The following is a 15,439-nucleotide window of genomic DNA, read 5'->3' on the forward strand; positions in this document are numbered from 1 at the left end:
TGTATATTCAGACATAACAGAGGATTGGACTAATGCCCACAGCCTCACTTCTCCAGGACAACAGAACAACTTTGGAAATGCTGAATAATTTCAGTGTAATATTCACTATTCAGAACAGTAGCTCCGTGCTCTGGTTGTCTCAAGCCAGTGGAGCAGAAGGGATAAGAGCCAGCATCTCTGTTGCATAAATCCAGCTCAATGAAATAGCTGTGGTTTCTCAGGGACAGGATGATTTTCAGGCAGGTGAGGAGGAAAGTCAAGCCATAAGGCAGCAGTCACCTCACACAGAGTTGAGAGAGACATCAGTCAGCACCCAGAGGAGTACAACTGGCCTCAGGCAACCCCACCTAGCCCCAGCCACCCCTTCATTTTCACTTGGGCCCTGCACAAGGTGGGTACCTGGCCACTGAAAGGGAAAGGAGACGGAGGGCATTTTTCATCTGCACCTTGGGGAGCTGCCACCAAAGCAGATTCACTCATGGGCCACTCAACAGCACGCTAAGGGGAAGAAGCACACCCAAAAGGGGCTGTGCCTGCTTCTTCACTGAAATAAGGGAGATATATTCATTCAGTTTGACAGATATATGAGGGTAAGAAAGTTCTAGGGAAATGACATCCTGACGGCTTTCAATACCAAACTGCTCATGGCCACAACTCAAGCATCTCATCTTTGCCGACCCCTCCAGCGAGCCGAGCTCCACTGGGCTTGGCAGGATGTGTATTATAACCCTCAGTGCTGCAAACATGGTGTAATGCACCTGAACATGCAGTTGTCACAGATCCAGCAAGAAAGGCACTTGGACTCTGTAAAGTATTGATTAAAATATCTTTTATTGGCAAGAATGGGAGAAGAAAAAAGGGATAGCATCCGTAAGCTTATGTCCCCTCAGGTATCCCTGCTCACGGCAGGGGGGTTGGAGCTGGATGATCTTTAGGGTCCCTTCCAACCAAAAAATCGTTTTGTGATTCCATGATTCTGTGCTGGGAACCTCAAGATGAGCTGCAGCATGGACAGATCTGTGCCCCAACCAGAGATCCAACCAATGCTGCACAGTTCAGGGTTACCTACACGTGAATGGACATTAAGCTTGTCTTTGCTATCCCCTTTTTTTCTTCTCATGTTGTTACCAATAAAAGATAGTTTCATCAATACTTTAGGGAGTCTGAGTGCTTTTCTTACAGGGATCCCCAACGAACACTTGCTGTGGTACGTTGCTTGTGGGAAGCTGCACATCAGCAGGCAGCTCTTCAGCAGTGCAGCAACAACACTTCCAGGCAGTTCATGGGCCTCTGCCAACTTATAGTGAGGGGAGGATGTGCCCAGCCAGCTGTGAGTTCTCGGCTGTGAATTTACAACCTTGAATCTACAGGAAGCATCAGATGTGAGAGAGCAACCAGCAGCAGCAAAGCCAAACCCAACTTGACCACAAATCCCAGTAGAGGTGCAGGTGCTGTGCTCCACAGGGGAGAGGTTTATCCCCTGGAGTCACAAGGAGATGATCACACTGGGAACAAAAAGACCCCAGTGTGCCGGAAAAAAAGCCTGATCAGATAATAGATCGCAAGGGAAATCTCCCATTAAAAAAAAGGATAATTCTCAACATCTGCAGAGCTCCCAGAAGCTCATGAGTATTCAGCAGCGTAAGTATCCAGCTGAGTGGGGGCTATTTTTCAGCCACGAGGGAGAAAGGCAGGCATGTGATGTCTTTTGCTTGGCATTTATCATTTTGGCATTGGAGGTCTTCGCTTCTGCTTTCTTAATATATAAGAGCCCCTTGCAGTCCTTGTCCACCATGCTGTTTGCAATGCAAGGGGGAAAATCATGAATAAAGACAATAAAATAATGTCATCTGGCATAAACATGGCCAAAGAAGAGGTTTGCCTGGCATAATGCCTTCTGCTCAGCAGGGCATGCTCACCCTAGAAATCAGCTTCCAGCTCACAGTGGGTAATCTTCAGTTAACAGTTTATATACAGAAAGATTAAACTACGTTTGAGAATAACAAAGCAGAAAAATAACACTTAAAGCAGGGAAATTCATTCCATTTTGCATTAGTTCAGAATCTATGAATAACGTTACCAAAAGTTTCAAGAGATCATTTAAAAGGCCACTTTCCTCCCAGAACAATGTTTTAAAATACTTACCAAGTCCTTTTCCTTTAGATTTTCTACTAACCGATCCATTTTATATTGATCCTTATTTGATATTTCTACTTCATACAGACTGAAGTAAACACCCTGAAAGCATACTGCAGACAAAAGAGAGACAATGAACAAACAAGTGCTCCTGTATCAGGAAGATGGGTGTGCAATTGGTGGAAACTGTGTGTTTTAAAAAAAAAAAGACTTATCAAGATTTCCTAAGCTGGTATACGCATTCATATCACAGTGAGTTTCCTCTTCAACTCATGGTTCACAGGAGATGTTTCCTATCTGATCTGTGCAGCTAACAAAAGCAATTTAACCAGTGCTGTGTGCTTCAACAGAGACAGAGAGCTTTTCAGAGGGAAATACCTCATTCTAACATGCCATATTGTCCCCTGCTATGGAGCATCCTTATTGCACACTCTGATCCCCAAAGGAGTTTAACAAAGGCAAGATCTCGGACCAACCTTACTCCTCTGAATTTCACAGCAAAATTCTTCTGTTCAAGTATTTCCTCTCTTTCACCAGCCGATCTTAAGACTGTGGGTCCATGGCACCTTCATCAAGTGTTTCTGTGGCCTCCCCTCATTTTTCCTGCCTCCTCCCCTGCCCTGGCACTATCCCGTGTCCATCTGCACCGTAAGCTGAATGCTAACCCCCAAAACAGGCTGGCTGTCAGCCAGCCCCAACCTGGCTCAGCACAGCTGATACACAGAAGGGAGGCAACACTGCAACAGTCCATATTTATTTTGGTGCAAGATGACATGAAAACGCACCTGGAGATTCTGGAAATCACATTCAGAGCTCTCCACGTGCAACCTGCAGTATCTGTGTCAGTCACTGCATGTCTGCTGCAACACACAGCCACTGGGAGCTCGACACTTTGGGGCTGAGAGCTGCCAGGCCTGTCAAAACTCCAACCCAAAAATCAATCAGCAGTATGAACCCCAAAGCGTATATTAAACACAGGTTACACCACGTTTGGCACCTTGCAAATCAGGTCTGAAATCAGAGTCTCCCACCCTGTCCTGTCCCAGGAACAGGCTGATTAAAGGGCTGCTTTAGGAAGAGGATTGTATCACTCAAGGAGACCATATGAAGTGTGGGCAGGCAATCATCCCTCTGCTGCCTGGGCATCTTTCCTCATTTATCTGCAATCATCCACCCTTCAAGACAGGGCCCAGTGCTATGTGGACCTGAGCTTTGACCCCCCACGGCAATTCCTATGGCACAAGCATACGTTACTCATCACGCCGGCGGGTTTTGTGCACTCACCTTCATTCTCAATGTAATTTTTTTTCCCAAATGCAGCTTCTGGTAGCTTTTTCTTCAAGTCAGACAAACCCATGACATGGTAAACGTCCAGGTTGGGAGGCCTGTGGGGATAAAGCAGCAGATGGTGAGATCACAAGCGTAAAAGGCTCTCAGGGTTAAGCACAGCAAAGAGTCCTGGTTGCCCTGTCACTATGAAACCAGAGAAAGCAGCTCTGGAGAAGGCTGGAGAAGGTGCAGCTTGTTTAGCACTTTGCTGATTTGAGGATCCTGTTTGTAAACACCTCCAAACACTGATACTGGTGGCTGTGTTACTGGCTGTCACTGGCTGTTTCAAATTGCTGTCCGCTGGTTGGCTCTTCTGACTACGGAAAATGTTAAATATCTCATTTTTTTGAATGCCAGTTACCTCAATACTTTATTTGCCATTGTTCTGATCTATGAACACAACTGGCTGATCGTACCTGCACCATCAGGAAGCCCACTTCTCACAAGGAGAAAAATCCCAAGCAGGAATAACTGAGTTGCAATAACATCCCAAAGCAGTTAACAAAAAGAGATGACAAAAGACAGCCATTTCCAGCTGCAGTTCAGGGCCTGAACTCACATCCTCATCCAGCTGTTGCTGTGACACTGCACCGCCGGCTGCCCAACACAACCTTCCTGACACTGATGATTGTTCAGACAGTGCAGGTGGTTAAGTCAGTACAGCTGCAGGAAGATGTTGATCCACGAAGGGATGGGGCAGGAGACATAAAACTGGCTTTTGCTGGTACACAGACACCCAAAGGTGTGATGCCTCCCACTCCACAAATTGCACAGAAAGAAGAGAAAGGGGCAACTTACAGCTGGGCTGGAATCGTAGAGCTGTATGGGGTCCTTAGGGCGATGTTGCACAAAAGCTGGCCCCGGATGGAGAGCTGCCCCCTCCATGGACAGTACAATGCTACAGGCAAAAGTGAGAACTGCTCAGAGAAAGCAGGAGAGGAGAGGAGGGCAAACAGAGAAAGGTACGCTTATAAAACAGAAACAACCACCAGGTGCTCCTACCTTTGTGATTAAGCTCAGGTCTAGAGAAAAGGGAGAAAAAGAGGAACATTTAGCATCGGGAAAAGGAAAAACAGCCCACAAAAGCAATCAGGGTGTTTTGGAAGGACAGCAAGTTGCTTACAGGTTCTCTAGAGCTAAGACGGGCATTTCCTTCGGCTCCCTGTACTGGCAGGCGATGACTATGTAGGGGCAGATCTGCCTGGGCCGCTCGGCAGCGCTGCCATTGGACACTTCATACACGTAATACTGGGGTGAGAAGGGAAACACAGATGAAAAAACAAGGTGAGGAATGAGTGAGGCATCTGGGCCAGCACTGTGCTCCCCTGCTGCCTGCAAGCCAGCTGTCTGCCCAGTCCTGTTGCAAACTTATACCTGGCTCTGCTCGAAGGCCTGGCAGTGGCTGGTCTTTGACGGTGCGTTGTTTCTGCTCACGGCGATGTGGCAGTCATAGCCAGGAGATGGGCACGTATAGCTGGTTGTGTAATTCTCAGATACCGCCTTGACCTTCCCCTGGGCCAGAAAATTTACCAAAAAAAGAAAAAAAAAATCATAATTGTTCACAGAAACTTATTTTAAAAGACCGCTGAATCCTCCTTTTCTCCAAAGACAGTGTTGCTGGCAGCCCCACGCTCCCCACCACTGTGAAGGGGTTGTGTGTGTTTGTGTCCTTCCAAACATAAGGGCCTGACTCAGCCAAGCTTGGCACGGCAGACAAATCTGCACTGCTCACGAGAGTGAACGGGAAGAATGTGTTTTTGGTGCCAGCTACAGAGAGCAGGAGCCAGTGAGGAGGGGAGAAAGGGGCCACACGCCACCTCCATGGAGGAATAGAATGGGGCTATGATCTGAGTCACCTTAGGGCTCCCCCCTCAAACCTCCAAAATGTACAAGAGTCCAGGGAAAAAGGTGACCCTATGGGGAACTTCTGATCTCAGCAGTGGAATTTGGAAGGTTCTCTGCTACCCTGCAGGCCACCAGTCATGCCCAGTTGGATCTCTTGCCTGACACATCCCATAGTCAAAAATCCCAATGAGGTCTCAACAGAGCTGATTTTACACCCCACTACAGTTACGGGCACCACTGCCTCCTTAAGAACTACTTGCACTATACAGTGGCTTCTGAAAACTACTTCACACAAAGACAAACTTGCATTTTACCTTAATTAGCTTACAAATGACAATATAGCCTGATTTTCCGTGATACCAGGGTCTTGGATGAAGACAGTCTGCATACTTGGAAATATAAACCCCTGTGAAAACAAAGCAATGCAAAATAATATGAATCATTTGTCGTGTAAAGCTGATTGCCAAAAAAAACTCCGTAAAGGCGACCCTCCTTGCAGAAATGGGAGTCTCTGCAGAGCCAGTGCTGCAAACCAGAGTCGCACTTGCTGCCATAAAAAGGGTGAAACTCTGACTCTTTTCCTTTTTTTGACTGCTGGTATGGAACAGCATTATATGTTTCAGGGTCAGCTCTAGGAAAAGAGTTAACTTGGGTTTCTCCTGGGAGAAGCAGCCCAGCTAATGTCAGTTTTGGCCACACTACATGAAAACATACTGAGCCAGGGCTTGTCACTTACAGGAAGAAGTGGTGAAGGGCTTCCAGGTCAGACTGCAAGGGGGACAGGTACTTTGCTCCATTTGGAGTCACTCAAAGGCAAGGGGGATGTTTATAGGTGGGGAACACACACTGCAAGGTCCCAAGAGCAGGCCCATGGCATGGCATAGACCCTCCCAGGCCCCTTCCTTGGCTCTTTATGGCCATCTTCAGCACCCCAGATGTCAATGTGAACCTTCTACCCTGTGACAAGGCCTATTCTGATACAGTTTATTCCCCTCCCTTCTCCATGCTCAGGGCATATCATATGTGGATTTATTGGAGGGGTGTGGGTGGGTGTTGGCTCTTCACTCCTGCTTTATATTTGTAGACAAGATGGGTAGAAAAGTACATGGGGGGAAACAGCGACTGGGCAAGGGGAGGGCTACAAAGAGACACACCATAATATTCGTCTCAGTCCATCAGGCCTAAGATATGCACTCAGATAAATAACTAGTTCTTGCTTGGTTTTGCATTCACTGCCATTGGCTGTTCAGTAATTAGGTGTCCTGGCCTGCAAAGACTTGCAGGGTGAGACGTTCTGCTTCTGGCAGAAGGATTTCTTTGAGTAACGTGTCCTGCACTGCATGTCTTGAGGCCCCAGACCTTTGGGCAAGGAACAAGCACAATCTGAAAAGGGCTTTGACATGTCACGATCTGCTCTGGTTATTAACAGGACTGTTGGCAAAAACTCAGCAAAAAGACTCTGAAGAGCAAATCAGTGGGGAGAGCTGCCAAAAAGCCACTTTGGTGACACAAGTTGTTATTAACAAGGGAGGAAAAAAGCCTGAAATGGAGAGATGAAGAGACGATAACATTCCATGGGGAAGAACCCATCCTCATCTGGTTGAGGGGCCAGAAGCCAGAACGCTGCTGCTTGCTTGATCCAAATAAATGTAGTTTCCCATGTGAGAAACACAGGAGTTTCCATGGATCTTTGCAGTAAGTAACAAGGCAGTACCAGGAGTTTGTCTGGGCTTTTGCTTTTGTTTTTAAAGGAGCAATATCCCGTGAAGAGGTCTCTTGCTCCTCTGAATGGAAATCTTACCTTTCGCTGGGTCACCAAGCGTGGAAATAGAACTGGTGTTTACACGGAGGCCTGTCTGACACACCTCTCTTGCCTTCAAAAGAAGAGACAGCCTCTTTTACCATCTATTTTCAAAAATAAGGGACACAGCTACTGAAATCTGTAGCACAACAGTTCGTAAAATACTTGCGACAGGCAAACACATGCTGGTTACAGTCCCAAAACACCTAAGGTATAATGAAAACTAAACACAGTGTCCACAGGAAGAAAATTTGTTGTTTTGGATACTAAATACTTGTATTTAGCACGTGTTGTTACAAAAACCTCTGCGGAAGCAAAAGCTTGGAAAAAAATGGAAAAAATCCAGCATCTCCAGAAATCACCGCAAGCACAAGGCTGGACTTTGCACTTTCTTTATCTGCGTCAACAATTTGTGGAAAAATAAATGCAACAGTGCTGGCATGAAGGCAAAGGGCATTTGCTACTCTGTGCTCACTCCTCCACAGGCACAATTACTACCTTGGGAGCATCTCACCGGCTTTGATTTAATCCACGTCCAAAGCAGATTCATCAAAGTGTGCAAATCCAAATTTGTATCGACCAACGAGTGACAAGAGAAGCAGTTTGAACTCATTATGGGTGAGAAATAAAAGCAAACCAGTCAAACTGTAGTCAGCCCCTTTATAAGGCTCTCATCACACTGAACTTCTGCCTCCTAAAAGGCAAGTGTCTAGCTTAGACCAGGCACCTCCAGAGAGTGATTTAGCCCAAGGATTTTCAACGCCTGCATTAAACGAGGTCCAACTGTCCTCTGGAGAGCTCCTTCTTTCCTAGGGTCTGTACAAGGAGCTGTCATTTGGTGCAGCCTGTGCTAAATTTCAAACAGTCAAAATGAAGCGGGACAATTCCCACTCCCAAACTGAGACTGAAAGTGGTTTATTTTGCTGTAGCTCAATCCAAACTGAACAGAACTAAACTGCATTCAGGCCGCTCTCATCCTGAACAAAACCATCTCTACCGTGGTTTAGCATGGCATCATTAAATCACATTAAAAGTGAATTCCCACTAGATTTCCTGAGCATCCTTGTGAAAAGAGTTTGTCTTTTCACAAAATCAAAGCATCCTTGTGAAAAACAGGCAAGAATAACTTTCCCAATAGCTGTGTCAGGCTCTCTCTCCACCTAGTTGGCAAAACCAAGGGAACTTGCCCAAAACCACCTGAAAAACTCCTGTCACAAAAGCACTTTTCTGCTCTAAGCATACAGAAAAGGCTTCATCTGCCTGTACTTAACCATAAATCCACTGGGACAAAGGGAGATTCCTTCTATCTCCCTGCAGAGGGCAAAGGAGGCAGCCAAATCTCAAACAGTAATTAACTGGAGAGATGCAAAATAAGATCTGTTGCTAAAACCTCCCAGGAGCTGCTTTCAGAACTTGCTCTGGACTATTTATACAGTAGTATTTGCACTGGTAACTGGGGTACAGAGAGCCAGGACACTTCAGTCAACAGATCTGCTGGGCTTTGGTGGGACGCAGCACATGTGCAGGCACTTGGCACCCAACTTCTTAAGCTGAATAAACATTTCAGGTTACCTCTGCTTCATTATCAAACAGGAGAAATGCAAAGGTCTCCTCCAGCTCCTCCTGGCTGTACCCGGCAGCTTCCTTGGCTTGGGCAAAAGCTTTGAGCTGCAGAAGACACAACAACACCTTGTTCTAGTCCAGTCATGTCAGAGCTGAGTGACATGTGTTCATGTGTGAGGACAACGTGTCCCAGTACCTCCAGTTGTGGTCAGTGTGGGGCAGCTGGCAGCAGCCAGGTGATGCTGGACCAGCTCCTGCGCCCACACACCCTCCCTCAGGCCCACGTACAACCAGTCTTCCCCCACAAGGCCCCCGATCCACACATCTGTCTGTCCGTTTGTCCCCAGCAGAACATGTTCAATGTTCTCCAAGGGACAGCAGTGTCTCGCTGTGCTCATCACAGGCAAGTCCAGCCTTATCCCAGCTTGCCCCTCCTGCCACACATCGCTGGCTACTGGGGAGCTTGTTTCACTGAGCAGAACGTGGGCTGGTGGAGCATCACATTTAGTAGCCAGCTATGGCCATCATAAGACAAATTACCTCGGCCATAGAGAAGTTGCCTACAGAAGGGGAGATGCTCGGAGGCACCTCTTTTCCTCTCTCCACTGACCAGGGAAGCCTGGACTATTTGATTAGAGGGCAGGTGCTACCATGCGGCTACAGCCAAATAACACATTACTCCAATTTCTTTTGTCTGATAATTAAAGCAGAGCATGTTCTCAGTGCAGACAGGGAGAACATCATGGGGATAAACAGAGCTGGATACGACTCCATGATATTTTGGGGCTTTAATAAAAGAAGTTGTAGAAGGATAGGATTTTATAAACAGGGTTAGAAGATAAGAAAACAACATTCTCATCACTGCTTTTGCTTATTTTGGCTTTAGAACTCACAGGCAAATCAACGAAGGACTTGGTACCTGCTTTCCCACTTTTTTATCCAGCTCCACAAGGACTATCCCAGATTTAGGCAGCCAAAATATCTAAGCTCTATTTCACTCATGACAAGAAGCAGACTGGTCAGCTCCAGTGCCCAGAGAAGACTGCCTCTCTTCCCTGCCAATGACAGTGGGAGTGTAGGGACAGAGGCATTTTAAAAGTGGTTCCAGACATGCCCCAGTCAGCTGCAGAAAGGGAAATGGGATTAAAACTGGTGCCTGTACAGGTGTGAGGGCAAACAGAAGAAATACCACAGGGAAATCTGCCTTGCTGTGAATCAGCAGAAGTGCAGTAATGTTAAAATTCTCCTGCTAGGTATCAAATCAGGATTTCAAGCTGCCCCAAAGGCCCACTCCAGGAACTGCTGTTGAATGTTTGGCAACATTGGCTGAATGGACCTTTTGTTCCTGATCAGATTGGGAAGGAGGAAGTGCAAGAAAGCAAAGAAAAGGCTCCCTTCAGTCAGGAGCCGCAAACAGGGCTCTAGGAGGCAGGCAGATCAGCCACGTGTTGCAAAGGAAGGACAGACCTGCCAATAAACCAGCACTTACAGACCTCTGCAGCTCCCAAAGAAATGCCACCCCTTCCCAAACTGCCAGCAACACCCTGCTTCCCCACCGGCCTTACCTCACTTAGAAAAACATCGTTTTCCACTAGAATTGCTTGGCTGTACTGAAAACCGTCCTGAGATGTAGAGTCCAAGTAGGAGCTCTGCAGCACTGAAACCGCTGTCTGCAAAAGGGAACTCGACTCTTCTGACTCTGGATGAAAACCTGGAGGGAGAAAGCAAAAACCAGGTGTAAATATTAACTCTTGGCATCCCCAGATGAGTAGGGGGGCTTCAGCAGAGGCGGGTGGTAGCTGAGTCTAGCTGAGTGTGACTCCCCCACTCATGCCTCGTTTAACAAGCCCAGATCTGCTTGGAGCTGATGGCTCCCACTCGGAGCAGCAGATCCCCTCCAGCCACTGCAGCTCTCAAGTCTTTGTCTGCAAGTTAAATTGTCCTTTAGCAGGAGGAATACTGACCTTGCCAGTAAGCCCTTAAAGTTTTTCCTTTGCAACAGGAAAAAAAAAAAAAGAAATTATTAGCAACTACTAGAAGCAAAGCCTGGTGGTAAATTAACTTTACGCTGAGTTTTCTCTTGTGCTAAAAAGTTACTTAGATTCCTTGCACGCTCTTTTAAGGGTGTGAGAGCTGATGCCTGCACACAGGGAAAATCTTGGTGCATGCTCAGTTTCTCAGGGTTATCTGTTTTTCTATGAAGACCTTCACGTCTTGAGTGAATGTGGTTTTCAATACCACGAGAGCAAGCCTTCCTTCAAAGCCTCAAAGGGCTGAGCCTTCTTGAAGCCCAAATTCTCTTGACAACTCCAAAGGAAAACATCCCAGTAAACCACTTCCCAACAGCATCCCACCAAAAAGAGGTCTCAAAGCAGTTGACAAATTAAATATGGATGCAGAAACAAAGAAAAGCCCTGCAGTATTTGTGCTCTTGCAGCTGTTAAAATCCAAGTATTAAATAAAGCAGCCACTTAGAAACACAGGAAATCCTGGGCTCAGTCTCTGTTGCACATTTAAAAACCTTTATTACTGACGGTGATTCATGAGCTATGAGATTTCAAATCCCGAGCTGAGTTTTCAACACAGACACATTGAAAAGTTTTATTTCTTCTGACCCATAAACTTTAGAAAATAAAACAGTCATCTATAAGGAAAGAAATGTAGAATTGCTGAGCCCCACCCGAAGAACAGGTTTTGCACGCTGGTCGCTCTCTTAAGAAAAACCTCAGAGAAATTTTTGAGGACAAATACATAAATTGCCATTTTAATGTCCAATAGGTCCACATTCCTTTGGTGATGAGCAAGATAGCATCTGTTATCAGTCTGCAGCCTCTGTGGAGTTTTGATTCCTGTTTTTAAAGGGTTAGTTTTCATCATTTGTTTCTTTTCCTCTCCTCAATTAAAAAGAAGAAGAAAAGTCAGAAACATTCCCTATGTCACAAATCTTGTTATTCCTCTCAAATTACTTAAGGCCAAAGAAGGAACTAATAGAAGGAACAGGAAAAATAACAGTTCAAATTGAGTGTATTAAACTCATTGAGCTACATTGCTCTAAGCCAGATCTGCCAGTTTGCACTAAGCAAAAGACAAATCCACACAAGGCAAAAAGTGGGGGGAAACAGTATAAAGACAAGTCTAAAAAATGCTTCTAAGAAAAGCATGTAGAGGACAGGTGTGAATGGAAATTGGGAGCAGAGAAAAGAAAGGCTTTAAAAGAACTTTTGCCTCTCTTAACCTCGCTCTGGGGAATGAATGTCTTTTGTGGCCTCTTGTATTCGCTTCTAAACCTCCCACTTTCTGGTGATACCTCTGTTATCATTAGAAGTAGTAAAAAAGCAGGTGAACACAACTTGGCTCTCAAGCACAGAAAAATGAGAAATAAAGGGGTCTTCCAGCTCTCTGTCAGTATTACTGTTTTTTCTCTTTGAGCCCAATGAGGATAAGGGTTGCTAAATTTGCTCAGATTTTTCCTCACTTGTCTTTCATTTTGCTTTGTCCGTGTCTCTTGCATCTTGTGGATCTCAGCGAAGCAGTTAGGGAGTTCAGACTCCTCCAGGAAAATCAGAACAGGGAATTACATCCCAGCTCACAGCTCTGCTCAAAGGCTTTGATGGAACATAACAGCTCTTTTTGCTTCTTGCTGGAGCACCACAACGCTTGTGTCCGGAGTCATCGTCCGAGGAGAGACAGCCCTGTCCTCAGCGTCTTCTCCACCAGCCTAAACAAACCCAGCTCCTTATGTCCCTAAAGCACAGGACTGCAGCGGGTGCGATTTAATTTCACAGCTACTGCTCCAAACTATCTCACTTTTCAGAGTGTAATATTCTGCTCTTCCTAGTGATAGCGCCTCACAACACATCATCAAAAAGTTCAGGGTCTTGGAGTATGAGAAAGACCATGCCTAAACGTGCGAGCTGGGAGCCAGTCCTGTGTTTCCACACTGAGTATGTGAGACATGGAGTTGATGAAGAGAAATCACGGGGTTAAAAACCCCACCAGGTGCAGAAGACATATTGAGGGTGTGGGGTGTTAAATCAGCAAAAGCACTGGCTATTCAGTATCTTTCAGGGGTAAAAACTAAAGGCTTTAAAAAAAAAAAAAAAGCGCCTGGGAAGCTCTTGGAAATGCAACACGAACAGTGATTTTGCAGGTGATAACTCAAACATTTGTTCCTCCCTGCAAGTTCAGCTGCAGTGTAAAAATGAAAGTCCAAAAGGAAAAAAAAAAAAAAGTTGCTGTTGTAATACATAAATACATGAGATGAAACAATCAGAGAGCATGGCACTGAGCCCAGCAGCTTGCCGTGACCCTCATCTCCCTTTTCAGCTTTAAGAGGCTCCTTCAGATCTGTTCCGACCCTACAGAAGAGTCTGCAGTCACACAAATCCACGCAAAACCCTGACACATCCAGGTTCCATTTGAGGGAGCAGAAGGCCCTTGACAGTCTCTGTGCAGACTGTGAGGAGGCGAAAGTGAAAGTGCCTAAACCAGAAGTAAAAGTGAAAGTGTCCATTCCCCTCTGAGCAGCTTGGATGTGCCACTACCACCACACGGCATCTTCAAGAACCGAGATCGACTTCTCGCACGGGGTGGGTTGGAGAGCAGAGATGCATCACAGGACCGGCAGCTAGCGGGGAGCTGGAGAAACCCAGCACAGCTCTGCACCAGCATGGCCCAGCTGAACCCACAGTGGGTGTTATCTGTGCCCTGAAATCCTTGGGGAAGGGATTCACAGACTGTCCTGGTGATTTCCTAGCCGGATAGCAAGGGAGAAAAACCAGTCACTTTTGAAGCTATTAACAGTTGCCAACGCTGCAAGTAAGGCCGATCTTTCCCTTGTGCGGTGGCTGTGCAGAAGTCATCCTCCAAGAGCCTTGCATTCCTTGGAAGACTGCTAACCTCCTCCTTCCTCCTCCTTTTCTAGACTTAAAGCCAGCTCCTTGGATCTTTCCTCCCTGATCGTGTCTGCGAATGTCTCAACATGCCCCGCTCTGTTGTCTGAAAAGCACTGGCCAACGCGGATGTGCCTGACCAGCAGACGCACAGGGCCCATACAGAATCCCAGAATCATGTCGGTTGGAAAAGACCTTGAAGATCCTCCAGTCCAACCATTAACCTCACCCTGACCGTTCCCAACTCCACCAGATCCCTCAGCACTGGGTCAACCCGACTCTTCAACCCCTCCAGGGATGGGGACTCCCCCCCTGCCCTGGGCAGCCCATTCCAACGCCCAACAACCCCTTCTGCAAAGAAATCCTTCCGAAGAGCCAGTTGACCCTGCCCTGGCGCAGCTTGAGGCCATTCCCTCTTGGCCTGCCGCTGGTTCCTTGGCTCAAGAGACTCATCCCCCCTCTCTGCACCCTCCTTTCAGGCAGTTGGAGAGGGCCATGAGGTCTCCCCTCCGCTTCCTCTTCTCCAGACTAAACCCCCCCAGTTCCCTCAGCCGCTCCCCATCACACCTGTGCTCCAGACCCTGCACCAGCTCCGTTGCCCTTCTCTGGACACGCTCGAGTCATTCAATGGCCTTTTTGGAGGGAGGGGCCCAAAACTGAACCCACTCATCGAGGTGTGGCCTCACCAGTGCCAAGCACAGGTGTAAGATCCCCTTCCTGTCCCTCCATACGCTTCCAGGAGCTGCATGCCTCTGCTCCCCTTTCCAGTTCAGGTGCTGGATGCCTGTCAGGAGGCCCAGGAGAGGCCAAGAGACACGAATTTCCCAAAAACAGGATCCTCTTTTGGCTCATTCATTCTCATGTGACCTCTGGATGGCCTCACCACGCAGAGACTTCCAAAGCCAGTGCAGGAAGAAAACCCATGGCTTGTGAACCACTTACTTGTACAGACTTGTACAGAGAAAAAGGTTTGCTTTCCTTCCTGGACTTTTTTTTTTTTATCTTAAAATTTCAGTAGCAGTTGCTGCAGACGTTTGAATGCTGTCAAATCTCCAGAAGTCTGCAACCCAGCATGGCCAACGCACGCTGAACACAGCCACACTGCTCACCTACGGGGCTTTCAACCTGTCCTCAGCATAGCTGCTCCTGCACCATCCCTTCCCACAGCCCTTCTCCATCTTGCCTCTCTTCCACCAGGATTTCCTCCATTTTCCTGGCTTGGTCCCATCGTTATTATGAGCTATAACAGCAGGCACCACCAGCAGAGTCAGTTCTGGCACCACCACAAGCCACTCTGGACTGTCAACAGTTCATGTACTGCCAGCTGAGACGCCTTAAAATCACCCTCCCAACTTCAGCTCTGCTGAAATCCACTTTCTCTCTTCTTTTTATAATCTCCCATCCTGATTTTGCTGCTCTCACTCTTTAGTTTTACTTTCCAATCATTTCTAGCACGCAGTAATTATTATGACAAATTACATGAACAGTCCTTTTTAACTCTGCGTTATAAAACCCACAGTACTACATGTTTGACCAACTATTTATCAGCAAACTTCTTTTAGCCACAGCCTGCTGATGGAGCAGCCACAAAGGTGACCCGGTAAACACACTGACAAAGAAGGATGTCTTTTTTTCCAGGAGTCTTGAGACACCCTTGATAAGCTCAGCCAAAACCTCTCTGATGGAGAGCACTTGGCAGGACAAAGAAATTGAGATAATGAACTGACCTTCCAGGAAAACAGAAGTCAGCAACAACTATTCTGGGAACTGATGTCCTACGCCCGCTTACGTCCTTACACCAAAAAGGTATAAAAAGTAACTCGCTACCTACCCAAAATGAGCTTCTCTGCAAGAGCTTCCCTGTACGAGATCT

At 46.8% G+C, this 15,439-nt stretch overlaps 1 protein-coding gene across 3 annotated transcripts in view; it reads right to left on the reverse strand.

Annotated features, from left to right (window-relative positions):
- The window catches only part of TASOR2 (transcription activation suppressor family member 2), a 45,911-nt gene that overhangs the window by 24,173 nt on the left and 6,299 nt on the right, over nucleotides 1-15,439 (reverse strand). For all 3 annotated transcript variants that reach the window (XM_074869657.1, XM_074869659.1, XM_074869658.1), the window contains exons 2-11: nucleotides 10,240-10,385; nucleotides 8,684-8,779; nucleotides 7,112-7,184; nucleotides 5,625-5,716; nucleotides 4,840-4,977; nucleotides 4,589-4,713; nucleotides 4,468-4,487; nucleotides 4,264-4,363; nucleotides 3,421-3,521; nucleotides 2,146-2,249 (exon numbers count right to left, since the gene is read on the reverse strand). In XM_074869657.1, the coding sequence (XP_074725758.1) occupies nucleotides 2,146-2,249; nucleotides 3,421-3,521; nucleotides 4,264-4,363; nucleotides 4,468-4,487; nucleotides 4,589-4,713; nucleotides 4,840-4,977; nucleotides 5,625-5,716; nucleotides 7,112-7,184; nucleotides 8,684-8,779; nucleotides 10,240-10,385 (995 nt within the window). The remainder of the gene's footprint in view (nucleotides 1-2,145; nucleotides 2,250-3,420; nucleotides 3,522-4,263; nucleotides 4,364-4,467; nucleotides 4,488-4,588; nucleotides 4,714-4,839; nucleotides 4,978-5,624; nucleotides 5,717-7,111; nucleotides 7,185-8,683; nucleotides 8,780-10,239; nucleotides 10,386-15,439) is intronic.

Source organism: Strix uralensis, chromosome 5 (genome assembly GCF_047716275.1).
Source record: "Strix uralensis isolate ZFMK-TIS-50842 chromosome 5, bStrUra1, whole genome shotgun sequence".
NCBI classification, from domain to species: Eukaryota; Metazoa; Chordata; class Aves; order Strigiformes; family Strigidae; genus Strix; species Strix uralensis.